Source organism: Carassius carassius, chromosome 17 (assembly GCF_963082965.1).
Source record: "Carassius carassius chromosome 17, fCarCar2.1, whole genome shotgun sequence".
Taxonomy (NCBI): Eukaryota; Metazoa; Chordata; class Actinopteri; order Cypriniformes; family Cyprinidae; genus Carassius; species Carassius carassius.
The window spans coordinates 14594580-14616347 of record NC_081771.1 but is presented as its reverse complement, the minus strand read 5'-3'; the positions used below and the strand labels follow the sequence as shown (position 1 = coordinate 14616347).

Genomic DNA, 21768 nt, shown 5'->3' with positions numbered 1-21768 from the left:
AGGCCTTTGAACAGTAGCAAAAATAAAAGCTTTCTGAAAATGTTCATTGTGACAGATGTGAAATGTGTTTAGCTTTGATGAAAGAAGAAAAAAAAACATCCAGGTATCCTTTAACAACTGATTTTATTTGTTTACACAGGTTTTATTTCACAAACTGGCATGGCACTAGTGAGACAGAATCTCCAGTTTGGAGACACTCACTTTGCAAGCAGAAAGGGGTTGTAGTCTCTCAGAAGGGCCCTGAGGGGACACCTCTACTGGATGCTGCATCTCTTGACTACCTGTTTGCACAGGTGAGTACAGGAAACAGCTGAGGTATCACTTACATGGTTGTTCATGTCACCATGACAACTTCAAACAAAATATTGCCTGTTTTTCACTACAGGAGCTTTGTGGTTTGATTATTCAAATACGCTGTCATGTGGTATCTGTTGTTACCTTGTTGGTTGTTTTCTTTGAAGTCCGAAATCTATTTAAATTTCTTTTTTTGCTGCTATTTATTCTAACATCTCTGGGGCTTTTATGAACACTGTTGTCTAATAATGTGTGCGTGTGTGTGTGAGAAAGAGATCATGTTAACTTTTTTGCATGGCACATACAGAAATCTGTTATGTTTTAGGGCCAGTATGACTTTCTGAGGGGACTTGCCCCAGTGCGCACTCCCCAGAGTGAGTTAGAGCATCATGAGATTGAGAACGAGTGTTTGGGGATGGCTGTTTTGGCCATTACCCATCATGCCAAGAGCAATAATCTGCCTTCATCTGGAGCTGGAGCTGGAGCTGAGACAAGGTGACCCATACAATATAATTATTTATATAATACATCTGCAAAATGATCGACACTGACATTATTTGAATGGCACTTTCAACTGTTAACCTCTTTTACTACACCTCATTGGATTACTTGATTCTGACTGGTCAGTTAGAGCATTCTCAGGTCAAGTGTGTTTGTATTTTAATGCTGTCATTGACCAATCAGATTCAAGTATCCCAGAGAGTAGTTTACTGTAGTGAATACTGGAATTGCTGTATGTGTTGATGAGCACTAAAAAGTAAGCGTCATATTGTTTTTCTCCCTTAAAGAAAGTGATTTTATTCTTCTCTTGTAGCTACAAGCGTTTCATTCCGGACAGTCTGAACCGGACCATTAAGCAGCGTAACTTCCTCACACGCATACGCATTAGCAACGTTTTCAAAAATTTCCTCAATGAGTTCAATAGCAAGACCATCCAGGACAGCAACATAACCCTCTATGACCTGAAGGTCAAGTATCTCTCCACTCTTGAAACACTGACCCAGGGCCTGGGTCGGGAGACTATTGAGCCCAAGAGCCTGAAAGTATCAGCTGAGAGTGAGAGATTTCTGGCCCACACACTTCCTTTGGGGGATGAGGGACTGGGCTATGAAGTGCAAGTGTCCGGAACCACTGGGATCTCCTGGAGGAGAAAGCCTGTACCAGTGAGTTTATCGCTTTAGGTTTTCTGAGCTTGTAGATTTGTAATATTTTTCAATTACATATTTATCAGCAATTCTGGATTTTATGTCATGGATTGTTTCAGTTCTGTTATTTTTATTTTTATATATTTTTGTCTTGAATCCTTTTTTTAATAGAATCTTCTGACAGTGAAAGACAAAACCAAATCTAAAAAGAACAAGGCTGACAGCAGGCAGAAGAATGACAAAAGGAAAGACAGTGGATGGACACTTTTCTCTGACTTTTACGAAATCACCCACATCGTCATTAAGGAGTCTTGTGTCACAATTTACAGACAAGACAATAAAACCATGGTAATTTGCTGCACTGTGTCCTAACCAGGTGCAGTTTGATTCCAGCACAAACATTTATGCTGAATATGGTACAGTCATAACCAATTAGAGAATATTTGATATTTAATGTAGTAGAATTTGAAGTCAGATTTGTGGACTAAGAAGATTTAATGATGGGCAGGGTTTTACAATATAGCTGTGTTTAGTCATCTGCAAAATATGTTATTTATTGTGGCAAATTAGGGCAAGAACTCTGCACCTGGTCAAAATGTTGCGTAAAACTTCCATTGCTCCGGAAAGGTTATATGATTCATACTGATATGATCCATAAACCAACAGGCATGAGTCATGACTTAAGAATTCATGTGTATAAAAATACATTTCATTGTATGAAGTAGATAGTAGTGACAGGTATGTTATAGTTCTTATCCTACAAAGGTATTCCTCTTCTTTGGTCCATAGGAGTTGGACCTGTTTTATCGTGATGCAGCTTTGTCCTTTGCTGCACTGGTTGACGGTTACTTCAGATTGACTGTAGATGCTCATCATTACCTGTGCACTGAAGTCGCACCCTCATCAGTGGTCCAGAATTTAGAAAATGGCTGTCATGGACCTATCTGGTATGACCATATTAGCATACTTTGGTTTTTAGATGTCCATATCAAGGATTACACATAGTTTGAGGAAATATTTTCATTATGTACTCTACAGTAAAAAAAAAAATTGGGGTCAAAAAGAATTTGCTTTTGGAAAAGAAATAAATTCTTGATGCAAGGATGCATTAAATTGATAAGTAGTGACTTTTACATTGTCGCTTCTTTTGAACTCTCTGTTCAGCGAATAGTCCTAAAAATGTATCACTGTTTTCACAAAATGTTAAGGAACCCAACTGTTAAATTAAAAATACATCTTATCATATATTCAGATGGAAAAAATTATTTAATAGTATTTCACACAATCACTGTTTTACACTGTTTTTGATCAAATAAATGCAGCCTTGGTGAGCAGAAGAGACTTCCTTTAGTAACATTAAACTTCATTGTTTAACCTCAAAATTTTGAATGGTTGTGTAAATGCTGTAGTGTCATGAGACCCAGTCTAATAATGGTCACACAATGTTATTTTCACTAAAGTAATTAAATATAAGTACATGTGTATTTCTATGACCATTGTAATGTGACTCTGTAAAGTGTTACCAGTTTAGTATCATTGCTTTTGTCAAGATGCCCATTTTTACAAGTATTAGACTTTCAAGAATGTGCTTGTGTATTAAGTAGCAAAGACATGACACAAGTATGAATAATGGATCAAAAACAAGAAGAATTCCATGGCAATAAGAAATGTAATACTGCTCGGCAATGAAGTCAAGATACATTTGGTTTGGGTTTATTTAGTGAAAATGGTGGTGAATATAGATACTTGTCTAACATAAACAACTAAGTTAAGTTCATGAGTTGGATTTGGTGGAAATTCAATAGCACTTTGTGTTATGTCTGAGCACCTTGTAATCATGGTAAAATAATGTTTGGCTTTTCATGCTGTAGTTATTTAGTATTAGTTTGGATTATAACAGCTGTCTTCAGGAAAGTAATTTTGCAACTAGCTCTGTCTGTTGTCTCTACAGCACAGAGTATGCTATTCATAAACTTCGTCAGGAGGGAAATGAAGAAGGAACCTATGTCCTGCGCTGGAGCTGCACAGACTATAACTACATCATCATGACTGTTGTCTGCATTGAGGTACACACACACACATACATTCACCAGTCACAAAAGTCTAGTTTAATTTGTACAGTTGGGATAAACATTTTTGTGAAATCAGTAAACTGAAACCCTTTGTCCTGTTTGTCTTGCTTGGACAGGACAAGTCTTGAATTGCCCAGATTTACTTTTTGTATTCTCTGCTGGAAATCAAGAAGATCTGGTTCTTGTTGTACACACTCCCAGACCATGACATGTGTTCATATAAAATATAGCACTGATTCTCTGTGAAATATTGCAACACCACATTTTGGCAGCAAATGAGTGTAGAAATGATTTTCAGAAGTTGGCCATGAATATCAATTGGGATCTTGCTTTAGGCTACGTTTAAACGACAAAGATGTATTCAAAAACTGAAAAGTTTTTACATTGCGCTTTTAAAAAGTTTCACGTATATATGACAATGATTTCAAAATAATTTGTGTTTGCACATATCCACGAAAATGGCCAAAAACGCTGCATTACATATGCCAGGCCAGTAGTTGGTGCTGTCACCTTGTTAGTAAACAGTACCTGTAGGGAAGTGACAATTATGTGTTGTATATGTGTCAGGGACCAAGCAGGCGGGAAGGAAGTCGACCGGAAGTTGAAGTCGGCCGCATGCCACCATCTTGTAGCAGAACTTCACTTACGTTAGCATCCCATTGACTCCCATTCATTTTGGCGTCACTTTGACAGCGAATAACTTTACATCTGAGGCGTTTAAAGACTCCATTTGTCCATTATTTATTTCTAAAGATACACGACAATGTATAAAGGGCTCCATTACCTTCTATGTTACATTATGGCCCCGTAGAAACAGTTTTTGTAAAAATAGGCTAACGATTGCGTCATAACCACTCAAATCTCTGTCGCACAGTAGAGAAATTACCGTACAGACAGGAGGAGAAGCTCGCAGGCAATCGGGGAGATGTCAAGAGAGAAGCCCATAGATACAAGCCCTGGCGTTACATTTTAAAATACTATACAAAATAATTAATCAGAATACTTACTTCTGCTCACTCACGCCAAAGAACTCCCCACTCAAACTCGCCGTCTCTGCAAGATTAACGATGGCAGTTTGCACACACAGCTACTAGAAGATTTACATCTGTCAGACAGGTTGCTGACAGCATCAAGCTTAGTTTGAGTCTGCGCGTCAGAAACGGAAGTGCTAAAAATCGCTAAAAATGGGCTTCACTTGTCTCAATTGAGTTCCAATGGGGTCGATGTGTCCATTTCTTTTACTGTCTATGGGACCAAGCAGTTAAACAAGAGGAGTCGCAAGGGAAGTTCAAAAATAAGGATTTTTATTTCCCAAAAATCATGACAACAAAATGAAAATAAAGGTTTGGGCCCAAAAACAAAGGTCAAATAAACACACAGTAACTAAAGCTCTAAACAAAAAATACAACTGACCTCTTACAAAGAAACAACGGGGACTTCTATATTGGCTTATTAGACCAATTTTAACACACAGGGGAAGACTAACAACAACACTACTACATAAGCTACAAATAACAACAAAATCTACATAAAACTTATTCCAAAAGGAATAAACATTTAATTAACCTTAATTCAACAAAAGTACTCCATATAATATAAATCCAAACCCCAGAATATCTAAGCAGAGAATGAGCTATCCCCCCAGGACATAATAAGCGTTAGCAAACTCTTGAGTAGCAACAACAGTAACAGGTACTCCACCAATGTTGTGTATGTTTGTTCGCGCTTTCATTTAAAATCGACACGTACTGTATGTCTACATACCTAACACATACAACGTACGTGCATGACGTCACTTTTATCAAAGATTCCTGTATTGGGTTTTTGCACGCAAATGATAACGGTGCCAGTTTCAAAACTTGCACTTTGAAACCCATTTTCAAAAATATGCATTTTCAGTACCTAAAATGAAGTAGTCGTTTAAACAAACATGCAAAACGCATTAAAAGTTTCTTGTTTTTGGCTGAAAATGTTGTGCAAACGCCCACCTAGTGTTTAGGACAATTGTTTTGGGACCAGATCAGTCCAAGACAATGCATCCATTTTCAGATTTTCTTGGCAATTATTATTTAATGTGAGAACTGTATTTTACTTTATAAGTAGCTGGAGCAGAACCACAAACCAAACTGGGGCTGTTAAACATGCTGGATCAGACTGATGCACTGTTTCCTTTCATTGCTTTTCCGTGAAAACTCCCTTGTTCAGCATGCTATACAAATAGAATTGTGTTGATTTAACTGAGGTGAACTGTACTGATCAACAGAAAGTTTATAAGTTTGTTGAATACATATTCAGGATTAACAAAGAAACAAGGAATTAAATGCACACATTGTGTCATGCTAGGTTTTCTGTACGTTTAATGTTATCAGCATTATTTACAATGTAACTAGTCTCCTTCAGAAACCCAACATCTCACTGGCACCAAAAGCAAACTTACCTTATCTTAAAATACTTTTCTCCCCCTTCGCTATTCTTCTCATGCACCATTTTTCTTGGCTTTTTCTTTTGTGCTTTATCATGTTTTTTCACATTTTTTCTGTCTCTCATGTATTTTTTCTCTCTCTTTTAGATGGACCTATGTGAATCCAGGCCTATTCCCCAGTATAAGAACTTCCAAATTGAATTTAGTTCACAAGGTTACAGACTGTATGGGACAGATACATTCAGGGCCACACTAAAGGAGCTTTTGGAGCACCTACAGGGCCAGAACCTGCGCACAGAGAACCTGCGCTTCCAGCTGCGCCGCTGCTGCCCACCACAACCCAGAGGTACCAGCACTCATTCTGCTCTATCTGTCATGTGATAGAGGACCATCTATGCAGTATCATTGAGAGATGCAGATAATTCATCCATATATGCCATCTCAGTCAAACATTCTTTCATCCAAATCAAATATCTCATACATCTTTCTGTCTGTCATTCAATCTGGCCATTCATCCCAACTGAACACCTCCTACATTAGTCCATCTAGCCTGCCAGTCATCCATCCCAAATATGTCATATATTGATTTGTCAGTCCATCCATCCATCCAAAACCACTCGTACATTGATTCACCTGTTTGTCCATCCTAAATGCTGATCAAATCTGATGTTGAAATGCATTTGTTTATTTTACTGACAAAATTTTGTATAGATTCCTGCTTTCATATTTATTTGTATTCTTGAGGTGAAGCTAAACTGGAACTGTGTCCTGTGTTTCATTTGGTTTAAAGTAAATTTAATGCATCGCCTATTCTGATAATCTGGGATTTCCACTAGAAAAATCCCCTAAAATTCTCTCTGTGGAGCCATTGATAGATTGCACTCCTAACACATTGTCCTATGTGAATAGTCCTATCTTCTACTGAAACTAAAATCAGAAGTCTTTGCTTTGCCCAATTTACTTGAAGCTGCTAGCTGAATTGTCAGGATTTTCCCGTGTTTGGTGTGAACTGGTGCCCGATGAATGGATCTCATTGTTTTCTTGTTAAAGAAAACAAGCAGTTATGAGGATTTGAAAATTTTGGTGTGGTGTGCGAAATACGCTATTAAAATCTGCAGATGACATATTTACTAGCCTTTTATTGTCACCCGTAATTGGTGCCTCTTGCATCTGTTGAAATACCACCAATCACAATTTTGTGTAAACATTAATTTTCAACATGACCTTTCAGTTGTGTTTTCAGTAAATATACAGGTAAAAAAATTAGGGGCAAATTAAATATAAAAAAATACATCTCTGTAATTAAGTGCTGATAGTGTGAAGTCAAAGTCACCTTTATTTATATAGCGCTTTAAACAAAATACATTGCATCAAAGCAACTGAACAACATTCATTAGGAAAACAGTGTCAATAATGAAAAAATGATAGTTAAAGGCAGTTCATCATTGAATTCAGTCATGTCATCTCTGTTCAATTAAATAGTGTCTGTGCATTTATTTGCAATCAAGTCAACGATATCGCTGTAGATGAAGTGTCCCCAACTAAGCAAGCCAGAGGCGACAGCGGCAAGGAACCGAAACTCCATCGGTGACAGAATGGAGAAAAAAACCTTGGGAGAAACCAGGCTCAGTTGGGGGGCCAGTTCTCCTCTGACCAGACGAAACCAGTAGTTCAATTCCAGGCTGCAGCAAAGTCAGATTGTGCAGAAGAATCATCTGTTTCCTGTGGTCTTGTCCTGGTGCTCCTTTGAGACAAGGTCTTTACAGGGGATCTGTATCTGGGGCTCTAGTTGTCCTGGTCTCCGCTGTCTTTAAGGGATGTAGAGGTCCTTTCTAGGTGCTGATCCAGCATCTGGTCTGGATACGTACTGGATCCGGGTGACTGCAGTGACCCTCTGATCTGGACACAGACTGGATCTGGTGGCCACGGTGACCTCGGAACAAGAGAGAAACAGACAAATATTAGCGTAGATGCCATTCTTCTAATGATGTAGCAAGTACATAGGGTGTTATGGGAAGTGTTTCCGGTTCCGGTTTACCTAATTAATGCAGCCTAAAAATCCTTTAACGGATTTGGATAATAAAAGCATATTAGTATGTTATGTGTATGCCAGGTTAAAGAGATGGGTCTTTAATCTAGATTTAAACTGCAAGAGTGTGTCTGCCTCCCGAACAATGTTAGGTAGGTTATTCCAGAGTTTAGGCGCCAAATAGGAAAAGGATCTGCCGCCCGCAGTTGATTTTGATATTCTAGGTATTATCAAATTGCCTGAGTTTTGAGAACGTAGCGGACGTAGAGGATTAAAATTTAACAAGAGATCATTCAAATACTGAGGTGCTAAACCATTCAGGGCTTTATAGGTAATAAGCAATATTTTAAAATCTATACGATGCTTGATAGGGAGCCAGTGCAGTGTTGACAGGACCGGGCTAATATGGTCATACTTCCTGGTTCTAGTAAGAACTCTTGCTGCTGCATTTTGGACTAGCTGTAGTTTGTTTACTAAGCGTGCAGAACAACCACCCAATAAAGCATTACAATAATCTAACCTTGAGGTCATAAAAGCATGGATTAACATTTCTGCATTTGACATTGAGAGCATAGGCCGTAATTTAGATATATTTTTGAGATGGAAAAATGCAGTTTTACAAATGCTAGAAACGTGGCTTTCTAAGGAAAGATTGCGATCAAATAGCACACCTAGGTTCCTAACTGATGACGAAGAATAGACAGAGCAACCATCAAGTCTTAGACAGTGTTCTAGGTTATTACAAGCAGAGTTTTTAGGTCCTATAATTAACACCTCTGTTTTTTCAGAATTTAGCAGTAAGAAATTACTTGTCATCCAGTTTTTTATATCGACTATGCAATCCATTAGTTTTTCAAATTGGTGTGTTTCACCGGGCTGCGAAGAAATATAGAGTTGAGTATCATCAGCATAACAGTGAAAGCTAACACCATGTTTCCTGATGATATCTCCCAAGGGTAACATATAAAGCGTGAAGAGTAGCGGCCCTAGTACTGAGCCTTGAGTTACTCCATACTGCACTTGTGATCGATAGGATACATCTTCATTCACTGCTACGAACTGATGGCGGTCATATAAGTACGATTTAAACCATGCTAATGCACTTCCATTAATGCCAACAAAGTGTTCAAGTCTATGCAAAAGAATGTTGTGGTCAATTGTGTCAAACGCAGCACTAAGATCCAATAAAACTAATAGAGAGATACACCCACGATCAGATGATAAGAGCAGATCATTTGTAACTCTAAGGAGAGCAGTCTCAGAACTATGATACGGTCTAAATCCTGACTGGAAATCCTCACACATACCATTTTTCTCTAAGAAGGAATATAATTGTGAGGATACCACCTTTTCTAGTATCTTGGACAGAAAAGGGAGATTCGAGATCGGTCTATAATTAACTAGTTCTTTGGGGTCAAGCTGTGGTTTTTTGATGAGAGGCTTAATAACCGCCAGTTTGAAGGTTTTGGGGACATATCCTAATGACAATGAGGAATTAATAATAGTCAGAAGAGTAAACAGACTAGAGAGTGATTAAAAAAAACAGTTCTCCAAGTAAACTAGATTATCATAAGCTTTAAAAACTTGGTATGATGCTGTAACTGGAGAAGACATCCCTTAATGAAGTTATCGATTTGTTGGTCTTTTACTGTTTGGAGTTTGAATATTCTCCAGAGTCGAATCACAAAAATAAATACAATTCTGAAATGACACAATGATGAGTGATGAAAGATGATAATAGAATTCCCGTTTTTGGCTGAACAATCTCTTATGGTATGTGTTTTAATTAGCATATATAGCTAGGATGGTACATTATATAACATGAAATTAAAGTAACTTGTAAAATTGTCATTAAGTGATACCTTTCTATCTTTCTTAAATACAGGATTTAGATAGTGAGTAATGATGAACTTAGCAAAATTAGAATTTTCCATGATCATACATTTCCACGAATAAGTACACAAATATGTCAGGTCAAGTATCAAGTCAGTATCAAAAACGAAAATAGTGTGTCAGTAATGCAAAAGGACAAAAGTAAATACTAAATTTTCAGTTAAAGGCAGTTGTTTAGTCAGGTATTAATTTCTGTAACTTATTTATGACTCATCAGTTTTTAATGTATTCATATATAAGTCAGAGATATTGGTAGGTTTGTGAGTGTTGCTTGTGTTTTGAGTGTATTTGTAAGTTAAAAAAATCTAAGTATAAATATTGTATAAACCCTCTACGTCACGTCGATTTTATCTATAATGATAATTAGCCTAGGCGATATTTTGTTATTTTGATGATGTTTTTATTACCTTTCTGGACATGGACAGTAGACCGTACACACAGTTTCAATGGAGGGACTGAGAGCTCTCGGACTAAATCTAAAATATCTTAAACTGTATAAACTGAGGTCTTACAGGTTTGGAACGACATGAGGGTGAGTCATTAATGACATAATTTTCATTTTTGGGGTGAACTAACCCTTTGACATCTTGTTTACTGAACTGTTGTATAAAATCAATATCACATTTGTAATCATGCTGGATTTGGGAGAAAAACAGCACTCTGCGTGTGATTTATTGATTAATGAAATGAAATGGTATAGCTATATAAGTTTTCTGCCCTGATGTCTTGAATATTGTAATTATTTGAAATGCATTTTAACAGACTGAATCATGTAGTGAAAGAACACAGTCTAAACGGGCACTAGTTTAACCTTCATCACGTAATGTATGCATGGACTCTGTAGATGTGGAATGACTTTCTCTTCATGAATATGCATTTTTGTTTTACACCTTCATCTCACTAAACCACAAGTCTCCGAAACATGTCGGGAAGTCGTGGCCTAATGGTTAGAGAGTTGGACTGGCAATCGAAAGGTTGTGAGTTCGAGTCTCGGGTCGGCAGGAATTGTAGGTGGGGGGAGTGCATGTACAGTTCTCTCTCCACCTTCAATACCATGACTTAGGTGCCCTTGAGCAAGGTACCGAACCCCCAACTGCTCCCCGGGTGCCGCAGCATAAATGGCTGCCCACTGCTCTGGGTGTGTGTTCACAGTGTGTGTGTGTGTGTGTGTTCACTGCTCTGTGTGTGTGCACTTCGGATGGGTTAAATGCAGAGCACAAATTCTGAGTATGGGTCACCATACTTGGCTGAATGTCATGTCACGTCACATGAAATCCCTACAAGAATCTTTAAGTGGTTCAAGCTGAAAGAGGAATTCTCTTTTTTGTAGTGCTTTGTTATTGTCAGAATGCTCTCTGGAGAAGTCAGATATCAGCATGCAGTCATATCCTCATATGACCTCGGGCAGCTGTGTGTGCATCTGGCAGCTAATAGTTTTGCGGTCTCATATTTCAGCCAACCAAGCCAGGACCAGATCTTTTATTCAGTTAACCATCAATTGGATCCCCAGCCTGACCGAGTTAAATGTTCCTAAGAGAGTGTGACAGATGTCTGTATAATGCAGAGAAACCAGGGTCCTAATGTTACTTTTCGCCACTTCTTCCCATTTCCGATCAATTAATGTTAATATTTGTCTTTAAATTGTGATTCAGCGAATCAGTTCAGTGATTTTGTTTGTGTCATTACTCAAAAATGTTTCAGGTATTACATTTTTTGTTTGGAAAAATTTATATAGATGTAAATATTGCAGTTTATTGTGATGTATTGGTTTACTGGTACATATGAATCCTGAGGTACTACATATCCTCCTTTGAGTGCTCCATCAGTATTTGCAGTTGTGCAACAGCTCTATATTAATGCGAACTCAAACATCAGGAAAGTTTTAATTGTAAAAAAACGCCCTCTTATTGCACATTTGAGACTGTATTAAGGCTTGTTTACATCTGCTTCTTTAAGAGTACATGCTGAGGCATCAGTGACAGGCAGGAAATGTAGTAAATGTGGGTTTCCGTTGTTCACATCTCTTGATCTCTTTATTTGCACTCATAAAAACAGAGCTCTTTAGTTCTGTATCAACATGATGTCAGCAAGTAGACAAAAGACCAGCTGATGCTGCAAAATGAACATAACAACACACAGATTTACATAAACACAAATGACATTTAATATACCTGCACATATGGCCCCACACATGCTCATTGTTTTGATGTAGCAAGTGAGATGCTTTGTTGAACTTGCACACTGTCACTGCACAGCTTCCTCTTCCCCATTCTGTGTTTAGGTGGGGGTTGTTATACCGTGTCTGTACACCAACACGTGTATTAAGATGTGTTCAAAATAAACATCCATGGACAATCAAAATCGAGGCTCAACTTTTTATATGGTGCCCATGAATCACAAATTATTTTCTTCCATCCTTCAGAAATTTCCAACCTATTAGTGATGACCAGAGACCGAGAGCCCACCTCACAGAGACAACCTCAAGTCAGCCAGCTGAGTTTCCACCGCATCCTTAAGGAGGAGATTGTACAGGTGATATTTTCATGCAGTTTGAACCAAACTCACTGTAGACTTTTTGCATGGCATGCTTTTAAAAAAATACAATTAAATACAGAAATGGTTTAAAATCTACTGTACACATTCATAAAAGGGAGTTGCATAGTTGGTGAGTGAAAATGTACTAGCTATGGAACCATTTATATATAGTTTTTTATTAAGACATGCAAGTTATTGTATCCTACAGTGTATAATAATCTAGGGCAGGGTTATTCAAATCTTACCCTGGAGGGCAAATGCGGTGCAGAGTTTAGCTCTAACCCTAGTCAAACACACCTGAACTTGCTAATCAATGTTTTGGGATCATTAGAAAATCACAGACAGGTGACTTTGATCAGGGTTGGAGCTAAACTCTGCAGCGCACTGGCCCTCCAAGGCAAGATTTGAATAACCCTGATCTAGGGTCTGTAAGATTCAAAGAAATGTATACTTTTCTCACGAATGAATAAAATTGATGAAAACTTAAGTTTCAACTTCTCAACATAATACGAAATGGTTCTTGAGCACCAAATCCGCATATTACAATAATTTCTGAAGGATATTATGAAGGATGGCTTCTGGAAATTCAGCTTTTTCATGACAGGAATAAATTACATTTGATAATTTATTAATAAAAAAAAACGGTTATTTTAAATTGCAAAAATATTTTTTATGTATTTTTGCTCAAATAAATGCAGCCTTGCTGAGCATAATATACTTATTTTTTTTCCAAAATTATTTTAAGAGATCTTTCCAACCCCAAACATTTGAACAATAGTGTATGTTTTCTTTGCAGTCGCTTTTTTCATTTGAATCATTTTCATCAGCAAGGATCAGGTTCTTACAATCCAAAATGCAGTTTAGTGTGTAAACTATGAGTAAGATGTTTCACTATAGTTTACTGTGAAGGGTTTGTCTCCGAAATTTACTTAAAATTGTATGCTATGAATAAGAGTTAGTTAAATGACTTCCTGCTTACTCATGTGTTAACCTTGGCTTTAAATGACATTGTGGTTTTTATTCAGGGTGAGCATTTGGGTAGGGGCACGAGGACCAACATCTATGCTGGTGTTCTAAAGCTGAAGAGTGAGGATGATGATGACATGGGAGGATACTCACAGGAGGTGAAAGTGGTTTTGAAAGTGTTGGGCTCTGGACATCGAGATATCTCTCTGGTAAGATGCACATGTGGAATTACATGGCTTGCTCATTTCTAAATGAAGTTTAGCAAACAAGATTATTGATTTCAGTTGTTGTAATGTGTGGTCTTTCTCTGTCTTCTCTCAGGCTTTCTTTGAGACAGCTAGCATGATGCGCCAGATCTCTCATAAACACATCGCCCTGCTGTACGGAGTGTGTGTTCGCCATCAGGAGAGTAAGTACATGGTTTCAAATTCTAACACGCTGTAAATTTGGGTAAAAGTTGTTTGGTATGTTCTAGCCTTAAGTAATTGACATCTGTTTCCAGACAGAGGACACAAATCTTAAAGACAAGGTCTTAGAACTAGAACATTTGGTTTTCTTTTATTCAGTTTTGTTGTTGTTTTGCATGACAAGAATGAGAAATAGGTCATTCTGTTTTATTCCGCTTATAGAATTGTACCCAGCCATCATAGTTACTGGTGCAAAAGTAATTGATTTATTTACAATGAGAACATAGACACCGTCATTCTCTGCCTGAGCGTGTAGATCTGGCACACTGGCAGTGTTATATTTCATCTTATTTTAATTTCTTTGTTTATTTAACAGGAACAGTACACTAGGCATTGCTACACGGAGACAACTGATGCTGTGTACATAGGGCATATAGCATAAAGCTAGTTTGCAGCCCTCTTGCCTGGTTAGGCTTTTACATAAAATCAAAACAACCCAATAAAAAACAAGCACAATCATTACAAGAAAACAAATGATTATAAATAAACATATTTATAGATATATAAAGATAACTGTGTGTGTATGTTGTTCATATTGTCATCCCTAAGCCCATATGCAACTTTTCCTTGTTGCTAGAAAATCACAGAGTAATCAAAAACTAAATCATCGCCTTGGTAGGAACATAGTGTTAAATGAGAAAATCTTAACATAGAACTGAGTCTAACTGGATGAAATTTTTGCTTTATGCTTCTGTGGCATGTAATGTTTCATAAATGCTAATTATGAGAGGAGGAAGCTGAAAACAAACTCAAAGCTCCATTCGAAGGTTAAGTAAAGTCTGCAGGTTATGTATTTCAGTGCTCCAGACTCATTCTTCCCACTGGTCGTCTTTTGCAACTTTCTCATTTGATCGCATAAGCACATGATTTGGTTGCAATTGTTTAGTTTTTTTTTGCTTCAACATGGGATTAATCAATGCATGCTGATGAACTTTTATCATAGTTTATGGTTGTATGGAAACGAAAGAGGTTAACAAGTTAAAAGTTCCCCTTTTACTATGTTATAAGCCGAGGGCTTCGGATGCTTTCATTTTTGAATTTAGGATCCCATTGTCACATTTTACAAGAAAAGATAATTGTTTTGCTTATATCTATGCCTTTCGCTTTTTAAAACTAAAACAAAAGATGGATATATTGTTATTTTTAATTAAAAAGCACAACAACAATAACAAATTATGATGCAATGACAAACAAGCATACCTAACGTTTATTAACATTAACACAGATGATTCGTTTTTGCTGCGCGCACCTTCACGCTCGTGTTTTGAAGCACTGCACAGTTCAAACGAGTAGCGTGGTTTTGTTATGCTTTCAGTTTCGTTTGATGTTACACATATGCAACAGAAATGGCAGCACTTATGAGTTAAACAACACTTAATTGCAAACCACACTTCCTGTCCACTGAGCTACAAACCTAAATACTCTGAGGATAACTGCCTATGCGCACGCGATGGGTGTGTCTGCAGAGAAGAATTTGCATATGCAAGCAGGAACTGTGTTTGTGTGTCAGAGAGAAAGAGAATTTGATAACGGTGCTCATTTGCATAAAATACCATGTGCCTCTCTCTTCCCTCTTTCTGTCTGTAGATATCATGGTGGAGGAGTTTGTTCAGTATGGTCCTCTGGATCTGTTCATGCGCAGACAGAGCACACCTCTCAGCACCGCTTGGAAGTTCCAGGTTGCTAAACAGTTGGCTAGTGCCCTCAGCTATCTGGTAAAGAAACAAACACAAATGCACAAGACCTTGACTTATCAATCTTAAGGCGAGACACTACAGGCGAAACCACAATTATTTTTTAGATTTTGGGCTTTTTGTCTTTTCATGAAGTATTTTTCAGACTAGTGGAATGAAGACATGCTAAATACACTTTAAAGTTTTCCGTTATAGCACAACATTTCAATTACAATACATATCTTCAAAGACTGTTTTCTCAAAATGAGGTTTTTCTCCTGTACTGAGCCAAAAATCTTAACTTCAGTAACACTCAGATACACAAAAATTTAGTTTTATTCCTATATTCTGTAGGTTTAGACATGTTAAATATGTTTTATATGATACAAGTGAACTCACAAAAGTATAAAATACACTGCTGTTCAAAAGGTTGTGGTCAATACGATTTTTGAAAGTAATTACTTTTGATCTAAATTGATCAAATGTGATTGTAATGACATTTATCATTTATCATTTATGCTGTTCTTTTGAAATTTCTGTTCATCAAGGAATCCTTAATCAGCACCAGATCAGCATTAAAGACTGGAGTAATTGCTGCTGAAAGTTCAGTGTTGCCACAACTGGAATAAATAACATTTACATAATAGTTTAAAATAGAAAACTAGAAGAGTTTTAAATTGTAATAATATTTCACAGTGTGACTGTCTTCTGTATTTTGTATAATATTTTGTGTATTAATATTTTTGCATTTATTCATGTTTGAACTTGTAAATGTATGTAACATAATGTAACGTATCAATAAAAGTTCTTGTCAAATGTGAATAATGTGACTGCTGTGTGTATCCTGTAGGAGGACAAGAAGCTGGTTCATGGTTATGTGTGCAGTAAGAACATTCTGGTGGCTCGAGATGGTTTGGATGGAGAGGGAGGACCCTTCATCAAGCTGAGTGATGCTGGCATACCCATTACTGTCCTGAGCAAAGAAGGTGTGAGATTCATTATGACCACTTCATTAACACACAATAAACATTCACACAGGGATTACTGTAGTTTTTCCTTAACAGCATGTTAACACATTATTAAGGAATTGATAAATGCCTTCATAACCTTTAAATAACACCTCTTATGTGAGCATTAGGACATTCATGCATTGTCTTTATATAAGCATTATGGCCAGCTTATTAATATGTAATCATCCTGCTTATAGGCATGTTAGCATATTATCGGCATTCATATAGACATCAAGTTCATCTTATTAATGCTGTATGTAATATCTAGAAGATTACATATTAATCTGAAAGGTTTTATAGTTATTGTAATTTTTTATAGTTATTTTAACATGTTGTTTGATACAACAATTACATATTTTCAATAAATGAACTAATAATAATGTAAATAATATTATGAAACTGTCCACTTGAGGTTGAGATATTTTGTACCATATATGCATTATAAAAATATTGTATATGGAAAGAGTCATATGGGTAAAAATGTCAACTATTATCGAGTGTCTATCCAGGATAAATGCATCTGAGTCAGTGTGGTGGATCTAATAGATGAGCTTTATTGGACTGTGAAAATGGACTGCTTGGAAAAGATAACTGACAGGAATTTTGTTGACTGAGATCCAGCTCCGATCCCTGAAGCACTTTTAGAAACCAAAAAAGCTCTTTGTTAGTTGTGTGCCAGGGACTGTTACAGGAAAGACTGGTTGTGTGTTTATCTGGGGTTTGGGTGGGTGTGTGTGCTCCAGAAAGGGGCTCAGAGAGGTATTGAGTTGAGCAGAGAGATCACGTGTCAGATGAAATGCCTTTATAAAAGACATAACAGCTTATAAAGATGACAGCAAAGATGACTGTTGAAACTACAGGGTGTTTTTGAATGAGGAAATGGTTGCGGAAACCCCCTAAAATGAAGATTATTTACCAAATAAAATCCAGCTTGGTGGTTTGAGTGTTCGTTTTAAGATACTTGATTTAAAAAAAAGAAAGAAATCAGTCTAGAATGTTGTTCTTGCATGACATTATTTTTTGTGCGCGTCTACAGAGTGTGTGGACAGGATTCCTTGGATTGCTCCCGAATGTGTACAGGACACGGCTAATCTAAGCATAGCAGCGGATAAGTGGGGCTTTGGGACAACTCTGTGGGAGATCTGTTACAACGGAGAGATACCTCTCAAAGATAAAAAGCTCACAGAGGTAACAGCATACATTACATTTATTTATACTGTTAGACACTCTTTTTTTGTGCTGATAAATGATGCATTTTTCTCGTTTGTCATCTCTCTGAGCAGAAGGAGAGGTTTTACGCAGCGCAGTGTCAGTTGGCCTCACCTGACTGTGAGGAGCTGGCCAAACTCATGACCCACTGTATGACCTACGACCCTCGCCAGAGACTCTTCTTCAGGGCCATCGTCAGAGACATTGACATGGTGGAGAAACAGAGTAAGGAAAAGGAATCGGCTTAAACAGATGACAGAGATAAACACTAGATTAGTTATTAAAATATACCAAAATAATACATTTATATCCTTCCTTATTCTCCATACTGACCTCCTGTGGTTAGTACCAAGTGCTACAGTCATCTTGGTGAAAGTACTAAATATGTTTTACCACCGAAGTCCATTTTCAGTGTTTGTTAAGGTTTCCTTCACCTTCACCTTTTTTTTTCTTTCTTTCTCTTTTTTTAAGAAATAATGCTTCTACTTAGTAAAAACACATTAAACCTATCAAAATGGACAGATCCAAGACATAAACAGATTATAATGTTACAAAAATACATTATAATGTTACAAAAAACATTTCAAGTTCTTTGGAATTTTCTATTCTTTAAAAGAGTTCTGAAAAAATATAACACTGTAGACTGGAGTAATGGCCGCTGAAAATTCACCTTTGCCATCACAGGACAAAATGACATTTGAAAATATGCAGTATTGAAATCGAAATCAGTTCTTTTAAATTCGAATACAATTTCACAATATTATTGTAATACCCTATTTATGATTAAGTAAATGCAGCATTGCTGAGCATAAGAGATTCTAAACATTACATCATTATAATGATTCTAAATCATTATAGACCCCAAACCTTTGACCGGTGATGTAGATCAGTTGTAGTTTGGCTTATATGACTATTTCTACTCTACCTCTTCTGTACCTTTAAGATATCTATATGTTCAAGACCTCTGTTAGGATTAAATGTTCTCTATGTACTGTTGTAGTTTACTCAGTGTTCTATTTAATGTCCTCTTTAATATTTTCTATCTAGATCCTTCCATTCAACCTGTTCCCATGCTAGAGGTGGACCCTACAGTGTTTGAGAAGAGGTTCCTCAAAAAGATCAGAGATCTTGGAGAGGTATTTTCTGAGTGTGTGTGTTTGTGTGTGTTGTGTCTTTAAACTCATCAGGAACAAACTGCTTATCGTTTCGCTGTCCATCTGCTGGTTGGACTGAAGTACGTCTTCGTGTTTTCAGGGTCACTTTGGAAAGGTGGAGTTGTGCAGGTATGATCCGCGCGGAGATCGGACCGGAGAGCTGGTGGCTGTGAAATCTCTAAAGCCAGAGAACCGAGAAGAGCAGAGCAGTAACCTGTGGTGTGAGATTCACATTCTGAGAGAACTTTACCACGAGAACATTGTCAAATATAAGGGCATCTGCCAAGAAGAAGGTAGACCGCAAATCTAAACATCATAAATAATAACACTGTAATGGCTTTTGGTGCACAGTGCATGAGTTGGTTGAGTAAATCTTGTTTTCGTTTTAAGGTGGGAGATCTATTAAGCTCATCATGGAGTTTTTACCGGCAGGCAGTCTGAAGGAATACCTCCCCAGAAACAAAGCTCACATTGACCTTAAAACCCTGCTCAACTATGCTGTACAGATCTGCCAGGTAACATCATGTTTGAATGGTTTATGATGCTTCAGTAGATATCCAAGATAGTGACTATTTGTGCTATTTACCCCTAAACCACACAAAGAAACAATAACAAACAAACACATAAGAGCAAAAGAAAAAAGTGCTATATTCATTCCTGTTCACTAATACAAGAAAATGCACAACCGATGAAAAAAGACTGCACTTAAAGTAAAACATCTTGTAAACTCATCAGATCATAACACATTCACTTTAATGCAAAATAAATGCAATCTGATAAAATAAATGTAATTTGCATTAATGCAGGTGTGATATGGAAATACGCTGTAGTATATTTAAAAAATAATAGCGGTAGATTGTGTAACTATGAGTTATTGGATATAGTTTGTGTTTTTAAAGAATTCTCTTAGGCTGCATTTATTTGAGCAAAAATACAGTAAAAAGGTATTATTGTGAAATCGTACTATTTTAACTCATTTAAATCAAATAAAACATTTGAATGTAGTATATTTTAATGTGTACTAAATGCCTGTGGTTTTCAGTGTCACATGATCCTTCAGAAATCATTCTAATACACTGATTTTATGCTCAAGTAATGTTAAAAACAGTTGCATTTTTTTGTGTGCAAACCTTGATATATATATATATATATATATATATATATATATATATATAATTATTATTATTATTATTTTTTTTTTTCAGAATTCTGTGAAGTTCAGAACAGCAGCATTTATCTAAAATAGTTTTTTTTTTACAGTGTAAGGCTTTAATGCCCTTTTTGATAAACTTAATGTGTCCTAGCTAAATAAAATTATTAATTTCTCATTAAAAAAATATTACTCCGTGATATATTAATTCATAAATATTGTGTCCGTTTTGTCAACAGTTGCTTTCCGTATTGTTTTTGCTCTGCTCGTTTGTTGTCCTCAGAGACCAACAATAACAACAGCTGCTTACAGAGATCCTTTGTGCTTCCTGAGCCCATATGTTCTGTTTGAAATCCAGATCCGCGTTATAACATTATGCTCACCCTTGCCTTTTCTGACCTCTTAACTTCAGGGCATGGACTACTTGGGCTCTCGCAACTACATCCACAGAGACCTGGCGGCCCGGAATGTTCTGGTGGAGAATGAAAACACGGTAAAGATCGGCGACTTCGGCCTGACCAAAAGCATTAAGGATAACGAGGGTTATTACACTGTGAAAGATGATCTGGACAGTCCAGTGTTCTGGTAAGAATCACTCATTTAGAGGCCTTGCAGTGACCAAGTACATTAACCTAGATCTCCATTAAATCTAATATGAATCATGTGCGTTGGTGATGTCATGTATCCATTAGTGCGTGTAATTTTAAATTCCCTTTGGAAAATCCACTTTGTAATGATTCTTTTCCTCGTTTTCTTAGGTATGCTCCAGAGTGCCTGATCCACTGCAAATTCTACAGGGCGTCTGACGTCTGGTCTTTTGGAGTGACCCTGTATGAGCTGCTCACATACTGTGATACCTCTTGCAGCCCTATGCCAGTAAGTGGCCAGTCCGATGTTTTTAGCCTTGTCCCAAAAGCCTTAAGCCATTGCATACATGCTCTTTAGTATTGTAATTAGCATATGAACACCCATTTGAAATCATAAACGGGACATCATATGATGGACATCACAAGTCCCCTACACATTCTGTCAAAAAAAACACTTTAGTTTGTTTCTTAATTTAGTATCCTGATTTTCTTGATAGGGTATCAAACAAACAGTGAAATTTTAGTATCTCTGAGATATTTTTATAAAATACATTATTATAGTATATATATATTTTCTGCCTTAAGGTTAATACATTTTTTTTTTTTTTGCTGTGGTTGTTTTTTGTTATTTTTTTATTAGTTTTTGTTGTTTTTAAATGTATGAAGTTATTGATTTTTATTTTAGTTTGTTATTTTAGTATGTCAAGTTATAAATGAAAACAAGAAATGTATTTTTCAGAGATATTTCAGTTTAAATTGTAAGTAATGAAAATGTTTTTATGGTTTTAGTTTATTAACTATAGTAGCCCTGGTATCAAATAAAACATTTTATCACAATAACATTAGAGCTTCCTGTCAGTAGGCAAGGCAAGTTTATATAGCACGTTTCACACAGAGGTAATTGTGCTATACGCAAAAAATAGTAATGGTTAAAAAAATTAATAAAAATACAATGAAAAGAATTTAAAAATGTAATAATAAATACATTTAAATTAAAATATGCTATACATTAAAAGAAATATGGGAGAAAAACAGCACAGGAGGATTAAAATAATACCACAAATATCAGTAATACCACGAAATATAACTGCACTAAGAACAGACTTATGTAATTATTTTTATGTAAATATTTCCTTATGTAAGTATTTTACTTTTGATTGCA

The 21768-nt window shown here is 36.6% G+C and overlaps 1 protein-coding gene and 1 long non-coding RNA gene across 2 annotated transcripts in view; both read left to right on the top strand.

Annotated features, from left to right (window-relative positions):
• LOC132161174 (uncharacterized) overlaps positions 1-21768 on the top strand; it is a 410674-nt gene that overhangs the window by 96992 nt on the left and 291914 nt on the right. The window lies entirely within an intron of this gene.
• Positions 1-21768, top strand: part of jak1 (Janus kinase 1) — a 38978-nt gene that overhangs the window by 14463 nt on the left and 2747 nt on the right. Inside the window, exons 4-22 of the mRNA XM_059571008.1 lie at positions 140-293; positions 620-789; positions 1109-1457; positions 1611-1787; positions 2229-2386; positions 3391-3505; positions 6081-6279; positions 12278-12387; positions 13416-13565; positions 13678-13765; positions 15411-15538; positions 16347-16482; positions 17543-17694; positions 17790-17940; positions 18763-18851; positions 18970-19162; positions 19260-19384; positions 20432-20604; positions 20778-20895. Coding sequence (XP_059426991.1) covers positions 140-293; positions 620-789; positions 1109-1457; positions 1611-1787; positions 2229-2386; positions 3391-3505; positions 6081-6279; positions 12278-12387; positions 13416-13565; positions 13678-13765; positions 15411-15538; positions 16347-16482; positions 17543-17694; positions 17790-17940; positions 18763-18851; positions 18970-19162; positions 19260-19384; positions 20432-20604; positions 20778-20895 — 2935 coding nt within the window. The remainder of the gene's footprint in view (positions 1-139; positions 294-619; positions 790-1108; positions 1458-1610; positions 1788-2228; positions 2387-3390; positions 3506-6080; positions 6280-12277; positions 12388-13415; positions 13566-13677; positions 13766-15410; positions 15539-16346; positions 16483-17542; positions 17695-17789; positions 17941-18762; positions 18852-18969; positions 19163-19259; positions 19385-20431; positions 20605-20777; positions 20896-21768) is intronic.